The 19704-nt window shown below is 48.6% G+C and overlaps 1 protein-coding gene and 1 long non-coding RNA gene across 2 annotated transcripts in view; one reads left to right on the top strand and one right to left on the bottom strand.

Moving 5' to 3' along the window:
- Positions 1 to 16764, top strand: part of DSCAML1 (DS cell adhesion molecule like 1) — a 361162-nt gene extending 344398 nt beyond the window's left edge. Inside the window, exons 29-33 of the mRNA XM_084611980.1 lie at positions 1439 to 1557; positions 2401 to 2553; positions 4632 to 4826; positions 13608 to 13919; positions 15916 to 16764. Coding sequence (XP_084468106.1) covers positions 1439 to 1557; positions 2401 to 2553; positions 4632 to 4826; positions 13608 to 13919; positions 15916 to 16352 — 1216 coding nt within the window. The 3' untranslated portion in view covers positions 16353 to 16764. The remainder of the gene's footprint in view (positions 1 to 1438; positions 1558 to 2400; positions 2554 to 4631; positions 4827 to 13607; positions 13920 to 15915) is intronic.
- Positions 4815 to 8362, bottom strand: LOC311511410. Its single transcript, XR_014709280.1, has 3 exons — positions 8018 to 8362; positions 5287 to 5385; positions 4815 to 4903 (listed from the first exon to the last, which is right to left on the bottom strand). It is a non-coding gene; the product is annotated as an uncharacterized lncRNA (long non-coding RNA).
- Positions 16765 to 19704: the final 2940 nt, after the last annotated feature.

The following is a 19704-nucleotide window of genomic DNA, read 5'->3' as shown; positions in this document are numbered from 1 at the left end:
CGTTCCCCTCTATTCGACATTGGTGAGGCCTCATCTGGAGTCCTGTGTCCAGTTTTGGGCCCCACACTTCAAGAAGGATGTGGATAAATTGGAGAGAGTCCAGCGAAGGGCAACAAAAACGATTAGGGGACTGGAACACATGAGTTATGAGGAGAGGCTGAGGGAGCTGGGATTGTTTAGCCTGCAGAAGAGAAGAATGAGGGGGGATTGGATAGCTGCTTTCAACTACCCGAAAGGGGGTTCCAAAGAGGATGGCTCTAGACTGTTCTCAATGGTAGCAGATGACAGAACGAGGAGTAATGGTCTCAAGTTGCAGTGGGGGAGGTTTAGATTGGATATTAGGAAAAACTTTTTCACTAAGAGGGTGGTGAAACACTGGAATGCGTTACCTAGGGAGGTGGTAGAATCTCCTTCCTTAGAGGTTTTTAAGGTCAGGCTTGACAAAGCCCTGGCTGGGATGATTTAACTGGGAAGTGGTCCTGCTTTGAGCAGGGGGTTGGACTAGATGACCTTCTGGGGTCCCTTCCAACCCTGATATTCTATGATTCTATGAGCACTCCTCCTTCTTGGAACACCGTCCCATAGTCAAAGAATCCAAAGCCTTCTCTCCGACACCACCTGCGTAGCCATTCGTTGATGTCCACGATTCGACGGCCTCTACCTAGGCCTTTTCCTTCCACGGTCATGGCACCAGAGTGCACCCTCGGCGTGTGTCTACATATGCCGCAGTCACACCTCCCACTTGCAGTGTAGACAGACCCACAGCGCTCAGGGGGGTGTCACTTCCAAGCTTCCCTTTCTAATGCTGCTTGAAAGCGGGCGTAGCCAGTGACTGTTCTCAAAGCTACTGCTGGCCCCCCTGTTCTGACAGCAGATGAATGTTGCGTGAGAAATGGCCCTGTGATGCTCTGCACCAGACGGGGGTGTTTGAATCCCTCACTGGGAGTCTGGGATCATACCCTGCAGGTGGGAGGCTGCCCTGAAGAAGAGGGGATAGACATGGTGCCCTGACGGGCGCCAAGGCCCAGCACTGTGTGCAGGCTGCGGCTGCTCGCCTCGCCTCGCCTCATGGTCCTGCCTGCTCGTTTGGGGTAGTGCGTGCACACAGCGCTGCAGGGATTGGATCCCTGTCATAATGGAGCACAGCAAAGACGCCATTTTACCCACTAATTTGGGACTTTGTAACGCTGAATATCTCCCCGTGACGGCAGCAGGTCTGGTGCGTCGCTTTCTGCTTGACTTTCAAAGCATGGCAGAGCGATTTCCAATACGTGGCAGGCATCGGGATGTGATGGGGTGACGACTTGTTCTTCATGCACAGCCCTTTTGTTTCTCCCTCCCCGCCAGCAGGAAGAAAGGGGTCATAGACCTGGTTGGTGGTAAGGCGTCAGTGAAGTGGAGACTCTGCTGTATTCATTGGCTTCTCTTTTCTCTGCAGCAAGAATAACCGGAGCTTTGACACACCAGTGAAAGGTCCCCCCCAGGGTCCCCGGCTGCATATCGATATTCCTCGTGTCCAGCTGCTCATTGAGGATAAGGAGGGCATCAAGCAGCTGGGTGAGTGGGGCTCTTGCCTCAGATCTAATGGCACTTGGCCTTATTCCAGTTTAAAGGATCGCTGAGCAAACCCTCCTTCCCCCTCCGCTTCCCTGCTGAGGCCACGGATGCACCTTACCGATAGTCCCACAGGCTCCTGGCTGGGCCCAGTTGGAGTGTTGCATGCCGGGACACACTCCTGCTCATACACCAGAGATGAAGGCAGCTGCAGCAAGTGCTGTGACATGGGTCAGGTGTGACCGTACTTTGAGGGAACCCACAGAAGGGCCCAAGGGGAAGAGAATCTTCCCCCTGCCACACTTCTGGCCAGGGAAATACTATTCTCAGGTCGATATCTGCCTGCCCTGGCTTCTGAATGCCAGCTCCCCATGCCAAGAGCCCATCTTGGCCAGGGCACGTAGTTTCCCTTAGGACTGGGGGGTCTTCCCGCCCCCATCTTTCTGCCCCTTGCATTTATTCCATTTTCAGCCAAGTAGCCAATATTGCTTGGAATCATTCTCACATTCCAGTTCTGGGGGGAACTGGGTTGGAAGCTGAGAGTCCCCTGTGCCCTGCCCCACTTTCATGCCCAGGAAGGAAGAAGTGCCACTTCCCTGGCCCTGCGTGCTGCACCCATACCGCACAGGAGGAGCTGTGTAAAGCCCCAGCTTTTTTGCTTGTATTGAGCCTGACACGGGTAGAGGAGGGTGAGGGAGATCCCCCAAGCAGCGAAGCCAGAGATCGGTCAGGCAAGGAGCTACTGTCAAGTGGGTCAGGGCAGCATGGGCTGGTGATGCTGGTGACTTGCAACAGATGCTTTGGTGAAGCTGTCTGAGCTCAGTCCCCAAACTCTTCTTCTTGCAGGGGATGATAAAGCTACAATACCAGTGACAGACACCGAGTTCAGCCAAGCTGTGAATCCTCAGAGCTTCTGCACTGGGGTATCCTTGCATCATCCAGCTCTGATACAGAACACCGGACCCTTGATCGACATGTCTGACATTCGACCCGGTACCAGTAAGTACTTGAGGCTGTGTGGCAGATCCCTTTCCTCGAGAGGCAACTGATGCAGGCTGTTAGCTGGCTGAGTGCCCCAGCCATCAAGCTGTGTGGTGTAACCAACTCGGGTGGAGTTAGGCCACTTCTGAGCATGCCTACCAGGGCCATGCCTAGGTGCCCAGGCTTTGAGAATCCTGCTGGGGCTCAGGCATGAGAGAGAGGGGCAGCAATTGATGTGCTCACAGTCACCTAGAGAACTATTTGAGCACAAACTTAGGTGCCATGTGAGTTTAGGCACCTACAGGTTTGGGGCATTGCAGTGGTGCCTAAAAGTGGGACTTGGGCACCTCAGTTGCTGTGTGGCTTTGGGGGCTCATCATTGCACCCAGAGATCTGTGCATGGGGCCCCATACTGAGCACTCATTCTCAGTTCAAGCTCCAGCTAATGCGGTGCTGAGGTTCCTGAGGTAGGTTGCCTTATTGTTGGAATAATAGGGAGACTCTATACTCTCGAATTGTACCCCAGACTCTGTTCTGTGTCTTCATCAGGCATCCCAAGCCAAACGGACTGTGTTTTGTTTGCATTTTAGAGCACTTTAATTTTAAACCAGTCAGATGGCAGCAGAGGAAGTGAGTTGTACCTCTGGAGCCCCTTTGCCATCACCCCAAACTTGCCCCATGCATGGGACCCACGGCCGCCTACTAGCATACATGACACATGGTCTGTGAACATTAAAAGAAAATGTGCAAAGCGCTCTAAACAAAAATGCTACTGCAGCCCGTGTGTCCCTCCCAGGTGGCTGTTGGCAGCTGTTGTCTTCCTCTGCATAGAGGAAGCATAGCTGCATAGAACGAAAGCGAAAATCTAATACTGCTTGGATTACGGGGCGTTGGAGCTTTGGGTGGGTCACATCAGGGGAGGCCACAGTGATATGTTCTACGTGAATATGGCTCATTTTCCTGCCAAAGAAAAGTGATTTCTTCCCATCCAAGAACAAGTGTGAAATACCAGCTGTGGTGTGTGTCGGTAACCTAACTGCACCCTGTCATTTATAAGCCTGGTGCTGTCACCTGCTCCAGGAAGCTACCCTCCCCGTTGTGCAGCGTGGCTGTGAGAGCACCTGTACAACAAATGTTGCATGTGACTGAGACAGGGACGAGCAAACATCAGACAGATTCTACGGGGGAGTGAAAATGTTTCAACTATTTGCAAATTACTGGCACTCCATCTAGCTCAAAGGGGTGTTACATTAGACATCCAGTAGCTCATAGTTACATATAGGGATTATATAAGAGTACATGGTCATATTTTGTTATGCACACAAGACCTTCTGCTAAGAGTTATGACGGTTATGTAAATAGCGTACATGGATTAGGGATAAGTAAGGCTAAAGCATACATGGTACCACTGTAATTATCTTCTTCTTATGTCTCCGACTGAGCAGATAGCCCTGGCAATGTATGCTTTATAATGAGGAGGCAGGGATTCTAAATATCTGTATAACTTTGTAAAAACAGACAGACAGACAGAGAGTTTCTCAAATCAGTCCATTTGACAAATATTTTGATGTTTGTACCATGTGATCCCGGTGACTACAGACTCTTGCTCTAATGGAAGACAAAAAAGCACATCTCATATCACCTGGAGCGAAGCGTTTTCCAAAGTACTAGTTTGAGTACTTGGTTGCATTATCAATTGCATTTGGAAGCTTTCTGCCAATTTTCCATCAGTTATGGCTCTCTTTTTGATTTTTACAGATTGGATGCCCAATGAGAATGTTTAAACATCCATGCTGGTGATGACCAGTACATATGTGCCAGCCATCAACTTTTTCTAGCTGATGAGTTAGTTACCCCTTAGTACCCCATATGGGTCAGGGCTGGTAGCCGACAGGCACAAGCGTCTGTCGGTGGACAGATGTCTAGCAATATACACAGACAGACATCTGCGTTTGCCCGTGTCTAGCTGTAGACACACATGCCCACCTGCAGAGCGGTGGGTTGCGGGAAGGCTCTGTGTTTGTTTGCCTCGTGAGAGCACATCTTTCTCAGAGGACAAACCTGACTGTGTTGTGTAACTAACTTTCGTGCTTCAGACCCAGTTTCCCGGAAGAGTGTGAAATCTGCCCACAGCACCCGGAACAGGTACTCCAGCCAATGGACTCTCACCAAATGCCAGGCATCTACTCCTGCACGTACTCTTACATCTGACTGGAGGACCGTGGGATCCCAGCATGGAATTACGGTCACAGAGAGTGACAGCTACAGTGCCAGTTTGTCTCAGGACACGGGTGAGTCAGCAGGATGGGGAATGCGGTGGTGGCGGCGATCACCACTGCCCCAGGGAAAGGCCAGGCAGCTGGTACACCTAGGGGAGTAAGAGAAAAACCAGAGGCTCAGCTACCCCCTCACTCGCTCCTGAGAGCAGCTTCTGCCTCAGCCACCCTCTGCCATGTCTCCAGCAGGAAATGGCCCAGGGTGTCCCCAGAAAGCCCCCTGCCATTTTCTTCAGAGTCCAGGCAGCGCATACTCTGCAGTGGGGTGGATTTGATTGAAAGACTTTATTTAATCATGGATTTCTACATAAAAGTGCATTCTTGTTCTAACCTGAATTCATGTTCTTCAGAGATCAATGTAGTTTTCATTTTTAGAAGATACACACTGTAAAGTGATTTATTTTGAAAACTGTTCAGATGAGTTTTACAGCTATCTATCTCAGAAAACAAATGATTGATTGGTTATTTCATTTACCAAAGGTAATTGAAGCAGTTCACGTCCGAATGACTTCAGAAAGATCTGTCTCCCGTTCAATCGGTTAATCATTAATATTTGGAGGGTTTTCTTGCCATGCTGTATGAGGAGGAGAACATCAGACATTTAAATATTTTATTTATTTAACAGCAAACAACCAACCATATAATAATGTAGCAAAACAAGCATATAGTTAAATGACAGTAACCTCAAATAGTTAGTTAATTTTCTGGCTTTCTTTAGTTAAACAAACTTGCACTCCAGATATTTAAATTGACTGTCAGGCAGGTCAACATGAGAAACTTACTTAAGATGTTGGCTTCTGCAGCTAACTAACTCGATCGTCTTCACCTTCATTTTCCTGTTTGTTCATAATCTGACAAAGACGAACCAGCTTTCCTGCTTGTTTGGCTCCCAAACGATTTCTCAGTTTGGAACGGATTGGTCGAAAGGAAGGAACTATTCTTTTTACACTGGCTGAAGAAGCTACTGCTAAGTGAGATGATCACTTTCTTCCACAGTCTCTGAATCCAAGTGTTTGCTTATGTGACTTCCACCAGTTCACTGGTGTGACTTTCTGTCAAACCTCAGCAGTAAACCTATTGTTTGAACGGTTCACACTTAGCTCTGAAGTTTATTATTATTGGAGGGCTGATTGCTGGATGTCCATGTCATAGCCAACTCCTCCTCCTCAGCAGTTTGGGTTTGACTGTGGTACTGAAACTATTACCAAGAAAAGGAGCTGGAGATCGTGCTTGTCCCATTTGGGTTTCTAATGCTTGAAACTTAACTCTGTCATTTCATATTTCTCTTTTTAAGATCTCACTCAGTTGGCCAGGAGGGTGCCATCATCTGTGTTTATCAGTCAGGATTTTGCTCACAAACTGTTATGTGATTAGGCCAGTACTCTAAACAAACAGTCCACTACTGAGTGACTTCCACTGCACATCTTGTGGTGGAGTTTGCAGCACCGCCTCTGAAAAGGGTGGGAGGAACCAAGCTAAGGGGTTGTTACTGAAGTATTTTGCCACTTAGAATTGTAAACTATCAGGGTTGGGAGGGCATCTAGTCCAACCCCCAACTAAATCATCCCAGCCAGACCTTAAAAACCTCTAAGGAAGGAGATTCCACCCCTAAATTCCTAGTGAAAGAGTAATTCCTACTATGTGCCTTAAACTTCTGCCACTGCAACTTGAGACCATTACTTCTCATTCTGTTGTCTGCTACCATGGAGAACAATCTAGATCCACCCCGTTTTGGGTCGTTGAAAGCAGCTATCAAATCCCCCTTCATTCTTGTCTTCTGCAGACTAAACAAACAACTGCAGTTCCCTTTGGGGGAGGCCTCATCTGGAGTCCTGTGTCCAGGTTTGGGCCCCACACTACAAGAAGGATGTGGACAAATTGGAAAGAGTCCAGCGGAGGGCAACACAAATGATTAGGGGAGTGGAATGCAGGACTTATGAGGAGAGGCTGAGGGAGTCATAGACTATCAGGGTTGGAAGGGACCCCATCTAGTCCAACCCCCTGCTCAAAGCAGGACCCGATCCCCCAACTAAATCAGCCCCGCCAGGGCTTTGTCAAGCCTGACCTTAAAAACTTCTAAGGAAGGAGATTCCACCACCTCCCTAGGTTACGCATTCCAGTGTTTCACCACCCTCCTAGTGAAAAAGTTTGTCCTAATATCTAACCTAAACCTCCCCCACTGCAACTTGAGACCATTACTCCTTGTCCTGTCCTCCTCTACCACTGAGAATAGTCTAGAGCCACCCCCTTTCGGGTAGTTGAAAGCAGCTATCCAATCCCCCCTCGTTCTTCTCTTCTGCAGACTAAACCATCCCAGTTCCCTCAGCCTCTCCTCATAAGTCATGTGTTCCAGACCCCTAATCATTTTTGTTGCCCTTCGCTGGCCTCTCTCCAATTTATCCACATCCTTCTTGTAGTGCGGAGCTCAAACCTGGACACAGGACTCCAGCTGAGGCCTCACCAGTGTCGAATAGAGGGGAACGATCACGGTCCTCCATCTGCTGGCAATGCCCCTACTTATAGATCCCAAACTGCCATTGGCCTTCTTGGCAACAAGGGCACCCTGCTGACTCATATCCAGCTTCTCGTCCACTGTCACCCCTAGGTCCTTTTCCGCAGAACTGCTGCCTAGTGTGTAGCAGTGCCAGACTCTGCACTTGTCCTTGTTGAATGTCGTCAGATGTCTTTTTGGCCCACTCCTCCAATTTGTCTAGGTCCCTCTGTATCCTATCTGCCACGCCTCTCAGTTTTGCATCACCTGCAAACTTGCTGAGAGTGCAACCCTCTAGATCATTACTGAAGATGTTGAACAAACCTGGCCACTGGACTGACCCTTGGGGTGCTCTGCCATCTAGACATGGGGCCATTAATCACTCCCTGTTGAGCCTGAGGAGCTAGCTGGCTTTCTTTGCATCTTTTAGTCCATTCCTCCAGCCCATACCTCTAACTTGCTGGCCAGAAGACTGTGGGAGATGAGATGACTGTCTCAAAAGCACGGTTCTTGGCTTTCCTGGATGGGATGGCAGATAGATAGATGACTCAGTCTCCCTTAGGAGGGAGTCCCTGACCATCCTCACCTGCTGCCTCCTCTTGGGCGTGGTAGTTGTGAAACCCCCATCCCTTCTGATTGGTGGAGTCTCCTGCTCCCTTCCCTCAGCTGTCTCAGCATCAGGACCTGGGGAGAGAACATGAAACTGGGTGCTCACCTGTATCTGCAGTGCTGGTACAGAGATGCTTTGCTCTTGGTCTGTCTGCTTCTGGAAGTCACATGCTGCCAATTGTTGTCACTGTTGTTCTGTCCCTGCTAGGCAGCCTGCTCTGCCTCTTCAGAAGGTTGTGCCTGCTGGAGTGTATCCTGATGTCTGTCTGTCTGTCTGTCTAGGGGATCTTTATGTTCTCTTTGGCAATGCAGGGTTGGTCCTGGGTTCTTCAGTCCTTGAACCTTCTCTTCCAGTTGGGTGCTACGGCCTTTGTGGCCCAGCAGCTGACTGATTGATTGCTCACCTTCCTTCTGGGAGATGAAAGTGTCAGTGGGCCTGCCTGCTGTTTGCAGCAGGTGTCCCGGTGCAAAGCCTTGCCCCCCTCCGCCTCCCCAGCTAAACTCCCTTGCGAAACTCCCCTGTTAGCCATCCCTGTTCGCACGCTCCTCTGGTCGCTTAGGGGCCAGCTTCTTAGAGGCCTGCTGGCCCCACCCCCTGAGCAGGGATTGGTGGGTGCTAACAGGCTTATTGCCCACCACACCACTAGGCTCAGCATTCCCACCCCCCAAACAAACAATCAATCAATCAATCTGAGCCCACGGCACCTGTCAGCCAAGCTGCAGGCACCCCCCAGCCACACATACACACGTTCCCCAAGGCCACATCATCACTCCTCCTGCACCCGGAGACCCTCCCTCCCTCCCTCCCTCCCAACACAACACTCAAGTCTTTGGCTAGGAAGTGCATCAACCAAGCACTACAACCATGTTGGTAGCTTGGGACCCTTCCAATCACAGATACGGTTGCAGCATCATCTGTGACCAAGCTGCATACTAGACAGTTGACCTTTTTGCACAGTGTGAGACAGCTTTCATTGCTGCTACTTGGAAGTATTCTGCTTTCTGTGCATTTCCCAATGCCTCTGTAAGGAAGACATTCCCCACTTCCATTGTCACACAAGCAAATACAATAGGATCATTGTGGCCATTGCTCCACCCATCATAGATTCATAGATATTTAGGTCAGAAGGGACCATTATGATCATCTTGTCCAACCTCCTGCACAACACAGCCCACAGAATCTCGCCCACCCACTCACTCCTGCAATAAACCTCTCACCAATGTCTGAGCTACTGAAGTCCTCAAATCGTGCTTTAAAGACTTCAAGGAACAGACAATCCTCCAGCAAGTGACCCGTGCCCCATGCTACAGAGGAAGGCAAAAAACCTCCAGGGCCTCTTCCAGTCTGCCCTGGAGGAAAATTCCTTCCCGACCCCAAATATGGCGATCGGCTAAACCCAGAGCATGTGGGCAAGATTCATCAGCCAGATACTACAGAAAATTCTTTCCTGGGTAACTCAGATCCCACCCCAGGCCATATTTACCAGGAATAGTTAATTACCAAAACCATGTTATCCCATCGCACCATCTCCTCCATAAACTTCTCAAGTTTAATCTTAAAGCCAGATAGATCTTTGGCCCCCGCTGCTTCCCTTGGAAGGCTATTCCAAAACATCACTCCTCTGAGGGTTACAAACCTTCATCTAATTTTAAGTCTAAACTTCCCGATGACCAGATTATATCCATTTGTTCTTGTGTCCACATTGGTACGGAGCTTAAATAATTCCTCTCCCTCTCCGGTATTTATCCCTCTGGTATATTTATAGAGAGCAATCCTATCTCCCCTCAGCCTTCGTTTCGTTAGGCTAAACGAGCCAAGCTGCTTGAGTCTCCTCTCGTAAGACAGGTTTTCCATTCCTCGGATCATCCTAGTAGCCCTTCTCTGTACCTGTTCCAGGTTGAATTCATCCTTCTTAAACATGGGAGACCAGAACTGCACACAGTACTCCAGGTGAGGTCTCACCAGTGCCTTGGGTAACGGTACTAACACCTCCTTATCTCGACTGGAAATACCTCGCCTGATGCATCCCAAGACCGCATTAGCTTTTTTCACGGCCACATCACATTGGCAGCTCATAGTCACCCTGTGGTCAACCAATACTCCAAGCTCCTTCTCCTCCTCCGTTACTTCTAATTGATGCGTCCCCAGCTTATAACTAAAATCAATTTCACCCTCTAGACCTTTTGCACACTGATCACTTTCTCTTTCAGACACACTATCCAGCAATTTACCTGCAACATCTGCTCTTTTCCACAGACCGTATCCCAGTCTTTCTTACTGACTGAACCATGTTAACAAAGTGTGAGTTCTCAATCCTACAGAAAGGAGAGTTTGTGGCATAACCAAACCAGACAATTGGTTTCATCGCTTACCTACCTCTTTTTGTGATCTGCAGGGTCTTCTCACAAACTTATCTATGGTTGCTTCTGGACCATTGAAAATCCTTGCCTTTTGCTACACAGGATATAGTGTGGCTATGTGACGCGTATGATCTGGCTGAACCACTACCATTGGCTGACAACTCTGACACTATAGGAAATGATGGTGATCTCGAAGGTGGATAGGCTTCAGAATCCTGTATGTTAACAGATTCTCCTCACCAACATAAGTCAATGCAGTTCTTTATTAATTATCATCATAATCATTTAGTGACAGGTTTCACACTAACAGCCATGTTAGCCTGTATTCGCAAAAAGAAAAGGAGGACTTGTGGCACCTTAGAGACTAACCCATTTATTTGAGCATGAGCTTTCGTGAGCTACAGCTCACTTCATCGGATGCATACCGTGGAAACTGCAGCAGACATTATATACACACAGAGATCATGAAACAATACCTCCTCCCACCCCACTCTCCTGCTGGTAATAGCTTATCACTTAGTGTTACTCACTGCAGTCACTGACACTCAGTACTGCTTTCTGGTACTATCAATCATTTTAGGCACCAAACCACTGAAATAGACAGATCTTCTTTTTACAATTTCACCTTTAGCATCACTATATTGTTTGCTCAAACACAAGAATTCAAGAATAGTCCAGAAGGAAGACAGGCAGTCCTTACAAAAGAAATATAAAATAGAAAAGTTTACCAACCTGAAGATCCTGCATGTTCCTTTCATCATCTTCAACACAGCTTCTGCCTCAGAAGAAACACTTCTCACGAGAGCAGCAAAGAGTCCAGTGGCACCTTATAGACTAATAGACTCATTGGAGCATGAGCTTCCGTGGGTCAGTTCCCACTTCGTCGGATGCGTGTAGTGGACATTTCCACAGGCAGGTATAACTATTCAAGCAAGAATCAGGCTAGGGATAACAAGGCTAGTTCAATCAGGGAGGATGAGGCCCTCTTCTTGTGATGTTGTTTCAGTGAGGCAAGCAGGCCTTGCATTTCACATACACGCCTGTCTTGTCCACAGGTAGAGGAACTTCGTTACAATAACCCCAAACTGGATCTCTCTTACAGTCTCCCAGCATTGCAGGTTTTCCCTTCTAGTGAGAGGATGGTACAGTAGATCTCAAATCAATGAAGACTACACTCAGAAAGACCTCAACACTTCCAGACTATGCTGCCCAAATAGCATAACTGTTGCTTCTACTGCCCATCCCTCCCTTCTCTTTGTCCAGATCTATTCCACCCTCAACAATCTGCTGTTCATTGAACTTTCTGAGAGAGGTTAGGGATTGACTCTGTGTAAACCAATTTGCAGAGGGATGATAGAGTTGAGGTCTGTCATTTTTTTCTCCCCTCTATTTCTTTGTGCACAAGCATATTATCTCTGGAGGCACAAATCTACAGTTTGAGAACTGCAAAACTAAGCATCCCTGATGGTATCTTCTAGACAGAGCCCCGTTGCATAGTGCACCAATGCTGGTTCTGGCAGGACCCAATTGAGAGTGCCAATTCAGAACAAATTGCTTCAAGCAACTCAGTTAGAGCCAAAGGCTGGGGTTTTGCCACCTCTAAGGCAAACCAAACCAACCAACCAGACAAGACTTGTGGTTAGCCAGTGGGATAAAACCCAGGTCACACAAGCAATTTCCTTAGACGCTCCAGTTTCCCAGTATCGCCACCAGTGCCACTCATTATGGGGACAGATGGTTATGAAAACTAAGACCCCAGTAAACGAAAAGAGGTTCTCTCGATCCCAAAGGACCCAGACCCAGGTCAATATACAAATCACATCTCACCCACAAACCACGCTGTTACCGATCCTTTAGAATCTAAAGATCTATTTAGAAAAGGGAAAAGATATTGATGAGAGCTACAACTGGTTAAATGGAATCAGTTACATACAGTAATGGCAAAGTTCTTGCTTCAGGCTTGTAGCTGTGATAGAATAAACTGCAAGTTCGTCTCTGGAGTCTATCCACAGCTGGGATGGGTCATCCGTCCTTTGTGTAGAGCTTCCATTTGTAGCAAAGTCCCTCCAGCGGTCAGAAGCAGGATCGAAGACAAGATGGAGATGAGGCATCAGCCTTTTATAGTCTTTTCCAGGTGTAAGAACGCCTCTTCGTTCTTACTGTGGAAAATTACAGCACAATCAAGTTTGGAGTCACATGGGCAAGGCCCTGCATACTTTGCCAAGTCACAAGGCATATCTATCTGCCTTCTCTCAATGGGTCAGTTGTATAGCTGATGGCCCTTAGGGGGCCATCCAGCAGGCTAGGCGGAGCTGACACCGACTTGTCTGGGGTATCACCCAGAAGCAGAGCATAAGGTTGAAATACAGACAGACTAGAGCCAATATTCATAACCAACTTTAACTACAAAAATGATTGATTGATAGATACACACAGCATAACCTAGACCCCTTACACGACAACCTTTAGACAATATTTGCTGCAAATATATAACAGTGATCGACACAGTTACAGATTGTCAACAACATCACAGGTAGATTAGATTAGAAAGATTAACCTAAATAATCCATATGGAAGCCCCTGGAACCCCATAAGATTGGGTCCCTCATCTATGATCTACAAAACTTTTCTTAAACATTACATGAATATATATTCTCATACTATAGAATTAGAATTTATAATCCCTATTCCATGATGAGATAGATCTCTATCTATCTATCTATCTTTGAGCTATAATGTATCTTAACTCAACTAAAATTTTCTTTCTTTAGATAGGTTTTTTCCCTAAAACAAACAATTCTGTTTGTTTGAAATCATAGATTAGATTTGTATCCACCCTGCTCTGCAGCCTCAGTATCATTAGTGGCTGGGGCATGCAGCAGTGGGCAACGTGACTGACAGACACATTCCCATCCACTAAGTGACTTTGCCCCTCACAAGGCATAAAGCTTGCTAACAGAGAACACCACATCAAATTTTGACGTTTTGTTTCTGTATACAATACGCAGAAAGATGCGTGTCTCTTGTTTAGTTACATAAATACACAGCACATAGTTTGAAACAAACATACAATACACAAATTGACACACTTGTTTTTAACACAAAACATATGCACCAATAAGGATACATACAAACCCTACACAAATATTTTAACGTGTGGTGTGGGTTTTTAGATTAAAATATAAAGTTTGGAAAAAAATGCAGACTGCTTCATTTTAATATGGCTGTTTCAAAGGAAAATTTAGTCAAAATCAGCCCATTTTAAACAGCTGTACCCTCAGCATTCTACACCCGTGCCTCCCCGTCCCGGATCTGATTGCCTACCTTGTTTTCAGACAAAGGGCGGAACAGCATGGTGTCTACAGAGAGCGCCTCATCCACCTACGAGGAGCTGGCACGGGCCTATGAGCACGCCAAGCTCGAGGAGCAATTGCAGCATGCCAAGTTCGAGATCACAGAGTGCTTCATCTCAGATAGCTCTTCCGACCAAATGACCACAGGGACCAATGAGAACGCAGACAGCATGACCTCGATGAGCACCCCGTCCGAGCCAGGCATCTGCAGGTTCACCGCCTCCCCGCCCAAGCCACAGGACAGCGACAGAGGCAAGAACGTGGCGGTGCCCATCCCTCACAGAGCTAACAAGAGTAAGTATCCTTTCGCTGGCTAAGAGCGCCCCCGTCACCCATGCAGGAGCGAGGCTGCAGCGTGGCTGCTGCAGCCCCTGAGGTCCCAGTACGGCACTGTCATCCCATAGAGCGTGCACACGGCCTTCCTCGGGATTCATCTTCAAGCAGCCCTGCTGTGTTTGGCCACATCTGCAATGTGAGCGCTCACCTAAATTTGCTGCTACCGTCTCCTCCATTTTTGGTCCACGATTCTTTTGCTAGCTACAACAAAAAACAAGGCTTATTTTACACAAGAGTTTGATCCCTATTTCCCAGGCTTTAAGGACTCATGAGCTCGGAGAGGGAAGCGATTACTTACCACAGAACGTGTCGTATCAGTTTTAGCCCACTACACTCTCGGCCCTTCTAAGGACAAACTGAGGCATGGATGACAACTAGACAGAGCTTCTGCTCTCGAGAGGAGTCAAGGGCCACTGACCCTGTTGCTGTCCTCTAGCTTACGCACACCTACATAATCCTTTCCAGCAGCTAACTTAGGGCCTTCAGGTTCACACTGTAATCAATGCTCACTAAGCCCACTTTCCTTTCTCCCTACTAGCCTTACATGTCTGTTATAAGGATTATTATTCACAGATGATCCCTGGTAATTTACTGTTTGTGGCGTTATGCATTGGGTGCTGCTTTCAGTCCTCACTCCTGAAATTCTAAGGAGCAGTCCACTGATGCGGCAGGGTTAAGGGCTCAGTCCTGCAAACGCTGCCACCCACGATCCCCCACCTTCTGCAAGCTCAAGGGGACTCTGCAGATATTACTCCCCCATCCGTAAATATTTATAGAATTGGACCCTAGAAGAGTAAATGATTTGGTTTGGCTGAGTGGGGACACAGGTGAATCTCACCACCAGAGGTTTATCCCAATTGATAGCTCACAGAGTCTTATTAATTGTTAGTGGATGGACTCAACCCTGCATTCACAGGGAGCTGGGCTAGATAAGCCACTAGCTTCCCACCCCCACCAGGACAGCACTCTCCCCTTTATCTTGTGCATTTAGGGCCTGACCTTTGGATCCTATGGACGCTGTTGCTGCCTTGCTAGCTCCGTGCAATGCTTTTCCATCTAGGGCTCATGCCATTCCAAGTTGCTGAGAGGTGGTGGCCAGCTTTCCATTTTACCTGTTTGTGAGTGAGCTATAGATGCCTTCGGGTGCTGAACTCAAGATAATACCAACCCGGGCCCAGAAATGAATTCTCTAATCTTATAACCATCACTCCACCGTTAGCATTCACCAGGCCTGAATCTGCTGTGATCTGTATAGGAGCCCCCTGCATTTACATTACTTCATGATCTACACTCTCAGGAAGGGTCACCTACTGTCCTAGACCCCTCTTCTGCCTTTGCAGTGATGTTCCCGTGAGGCATAGGTTTCCTTCTCTCCACCCCTCCACTGACAGCTGCTGGGCTGGGGGAAGCTAGAAGGAAATGATCCTCTCGAACCTCAGCCACGAAGCCCCTGGGCGGAACGGGACTCTAGTCCCAGCAAACAAAACTAAACTCCAGCATCTTTCTTCCCCCATCACTATTGCAGTTGCACTTCAGCAGCAGAGGCACCTCAGGTCTCAACCTTCGCTTTCCTCCTGACAACGCTACTTTTCCTTAGGGTCTCCTCACCGTTACTGGGCAGCCATACGTTAGATACTTCCTCTTTTTATAGCATGGGTCCTTTTATCATCCTCAGAGATGAGAGTATCAAATCGTGACGCACATAAAGAACAGGGATCTTTCCTCTCTGATCCTGATAAGAAAAGCGCAAAGGCAGAGCAAGGTTCCTGGCGTGAAAGCACACACCACAAACCATTTGTGCCTGTGTAGAAAGAGGAGACCTGTGAAGAGCGAAAGACAAATGGGTGCTCGTTGTCAGGCACACGTGGGGGGCAGTCGTGACTCTTGCTTCCCACACTCTGTGCAAAACTGCTAGGCGTTTCGAGCACCTTACCTCTGTCTTTGTTCCCTGCAGGCGATTACTGCAACCTTCCTTTGTACATGAAATCAGAAGCATTCTTCCGCAAGCCTGACATCCATGATCCTTGTCCAGTGGTCCCACCCAGGGAAACCTCCATCCGAAACCTAGCCAGGGCTTATCACACGCAAGCGAGGCATATGACGCTAGACCCAGGCAGCAAGCCTTTGGGCCTGCCACACCCAGGCTCCTCCACAACTACTTTACCTCAAAGAACACTCACCATGCCTGTCTCGGCAAACTCCGCTTCTGCTCCCGCCGCTTCTGCTCCTGCCGCCGATCCCGCTCCTGCCGCCAGCGCTGAGCCACGCATGCCCACACACACCAAGATGGGAGGCTCTAGAGACTCTTTACTAGAAATGAGCACATCCGGTATAGGGAGATCTCAAAAACAAGGGGCTGGAGCGTACTCCAAATCCTACACTCTTGTGTAGGAAACTAGAAAACCAATTTAAAAGAAACTGCTGGTTTCCTGCATTATTTATATTGAAATAAAATAAACTCTTGTACATAATGAACTCTTTTGTATAAATGAAACTATTTTCTTCTTCTCCAGAACTGAAAAAGAAGCCAGGGCACAAAGAATTTGATGTTACAGATTTAAAATATATATATATATGTGATCTTATATTTCACATTGTTTTGAAAGGAGCACAAAGAGACTCAGCGATTTTTCCCCCTGATATTATTGGTGGTTTTGAAAAGCAAATTCTCAAAGACATTGCATGCTGTTTACTGTTCTGAAAACAACAGGAGTTGCTTTGATTTGCAAATGCTTATGTGTTAATACCTTTTTCTATGAAAAAACCCAGCGCCGTGTGCAATAAAAGTTATGTTTATATGTTGGAGTTTTCCAGTTGATTCAAGCCTCAGGATTGCACTAGGAGTGGACCGGGTTGGGAGAAGAGCTCAAACAGCTGAGAGAAGGGTTTAGTACTCTTAGCTTTTCAGTAGCTCGTGGCAGTTTGCACGTCTGCCTAAAAACCATGGCTGTAAAGCTTTAGCCAGGACACTAAGCCTGCAGGGAAGCACGGAATGGAGAGACACAAGCCAATCCATCACGGATCAGCAGGAGCCTCTCCCCCACCCCAGAGGGCAAGTGTCAGGCCAGCTGGGGGCACACGCTTTCTTGCCTACCTTTTGTCTTGCTTCTCGGTAGTAGCTGTGAGCCCGCAGCACGGCAGGGAGCAGGCACGTCGGCTGTCTGCAGGCAGAGGCGGTGCCCCAGTGGCTCCGAGGCGGCTGGGCATACTCACTGAGGAAGAAACCAGTGGCAGTGCAGTGAGGTGCAAGGAGGCTGCGAGATATGTAGGAGGCTGTGCAGCCTGGCTATGGTCCCAGTCCTGGAAGGGCATGTGCCAGGGCAGCATCCTATGACCTCAAGAGGATTCCATGCAGGAACGGCTCCAAACGGGGTCCAGGAGAACCTCAAAGACACACACACACACACACACACAGAGCAAATACTTCACTGCCTTGAGGCTTTAGCCCTGGTACTCAGGGCTTCAACTGGGGGGGAAGGGGGGCAGGGCTTCAGCCCCCCAGGAGGGGCCTAGACTTGGGGTGCGCCAGTTTCAGCCCCAGCACTCCCCCCAGGTCTAAAGCCCCGAGCCATGGTGCTCCCAAGGGTCAGAAGCCTTGCTGAAGTGGCTGAAGTCCATAACGTCTTGGTCAGTGTTACCGACAACTTCCACTTCTGAGGTTCTGCTGTAGTTCTCATTTGACGCTAGAGGAGGAGGTGCAGCGTGTGAAGTCCGGAGCTGTTCTGGCCTCCAAATCCGTGCTGTGCACGGCTCTCCCCGCAGACACAGCTGCTCTTCCAGAGTAAGGAGCTGGACTCTCGCAACCCTTTCCTTTCTCTCGACCCGCAGCTGGCTACACGGTGAATGAGATGCCGAACGTAACATGTTCTTCATCAGAAAGAAAAAGATGCGTGGGTGACCTGAGAGCATTACAGTACAGGAGAAGAGCTGGGTTTTTTTTTAAATCCCAGCTACAGTTAATTGGGAGACATTTTCTACATAGACTAAAATCTCTTGAATGTGTAAGGACATTCTGTAGAACCTAATTTTCCAAGGGCAGTTTTGCTCTGAAACATAGATTAACTGTTTAAATTCTATACACAGAACAATGGATCTTGGTTCCTATGTACAACATTGCAACTGTATTTTAAATTCTGCCTTGGGATGGGCGCTGCTAGCAGCTGTAAAGAGAGCCTTTTGGGAGCCGCCCACCAACCGCTTCGAGCACACAGGGGACTGGGTTTGGCTAGAGGAGGAGCAGGCTGGCAGGAGCAGAAGGGAGAGCCGCTTCACATGTGGGGGCTTGGCCGGGATCCATCTGCCAGACAGAGCCAGGAAAGCTTGAGAGGCAGCCTGTGTGAGGAGAGGCTGAACCTGGAAAGAAAAGGCAGGCAGAGCACCAAGCCCCAGTGGGATGGCAGGCAAAGAAACAGCAGGCACTTACTTCCGGAGTTCCTGAAGGAACAGACCCACGTACAACAGCAGGTATTACAGAATCTGACAAGTCCTGCACTGGGGAGGGGGGCTGGGCCCGGGGAGGATCCCAGTGCCTTTGTACTGACTTTCAAAAGAACTGCTGCTGGCGTGAGCTGGGGTAAAGGTTTGTGAGCATATCGTTAGCCCTTACCTGTCGGGAGAAGCCCAAGTGCTTACCTGGCATTGAGCAAAGAGCAGGCCAAGAACTCTGAGGTGTTAAATGCTGCTATATTGAACCATGTAGGTTTATGTCGGCCAAAAGATACTGGCAAAAATATTGGGCAGCCAGGTGGACATCTGGGGTAAGGCCCAGAGCATTTGCACAGATTGGGACTGATTGGGCCAACTGCTGGCTGAGGCAAGATGTGGAAGCAGTCCTGGATGCTGTGATATTACGCAGAGCCTTCCAGAGACCACGAGGGTCTGGAGACACCAACCAGAGACAATGGAGGCAACGTCAAAACTGGCCAAGAAGCATTCCAAGATTTGCAAAGAAAAGCAGCTTGTCCAACACAAGCAGTATGACCTGCAGGCGTGAGACAGGAAGAAAGGAAGGCCACTTGGTCAGACACGATATAACCTGCTAGCAGCACAGGGGAAAAGGCATCAAGTGGGACAGCTCATATATGAAACGTGGTCTGGGGGAATGTTGTGGCTAGACTGGGGTGATGGAAAGCTCTCAGAAGGGAGTAAAAACTGTTCCGGTAAGAGTGGGCTGACAACCAGAGATCGGGTTGTTTCTTCAGAGGCCAGTTACTCACTCTTGCAGAGCAGGCTGGTTACATCACGGTGGTTTTGGGACGGGTACATGCTCTAGGAATGGAGCGTATACACGGGGAGGAAAGCCTTTTCCAGCGGCATCATCCCAATAGACTTGTGCAGGAGGTAGAGGCCCCCCATCCCGGGGTTGTGGGGACTGATTGGAACCCATTCCCTTTAAGGATATGAAGAGCCGCGCACTGGAGGGAACCTCAATGGATGGTAAGACACAGAGGGGTCAGTACAGGACTCAGACCCACAAGCCAAAAACGTGAGGCCCAGATTGGAAATGCCAGGGCAGAGAAAAAACCCTAGACAAATACCAACGAACCCAGAACGTGCGGCCCAGGTGGGAAATGCTGGAGAAAGGGGTGAAGGAGCAAAGGGGGCCTATACAAGGCAAACCAAAAGAAAAGACAGAGCAAACCCCCAGTTGGGGGCCGAGAGGAGGTGGATGCCGGAGGACTCAATAGCTAACAGGGAGCAGAGACCATCAGACTGTGAGGTGCTGGTTGGGGAAAAGGCCACA

This window comes from Lepidochelys olivacea (genome assembly GCF_965140295.1).
Source record: "Lepidochelys olivacea isolate rLepOli2 genome assembly, chromosome: 22".
Classification (NCBI taxonomy): domain Eukaryota; kingdom Metazoa; phylum Chordata; order Testudines; family Cheloniidae; genus Lepidochelys; species Lepidochelys olivacea.
This window is presented reverse-complemented; position numbering and strand designations above follow the sequence as displayed.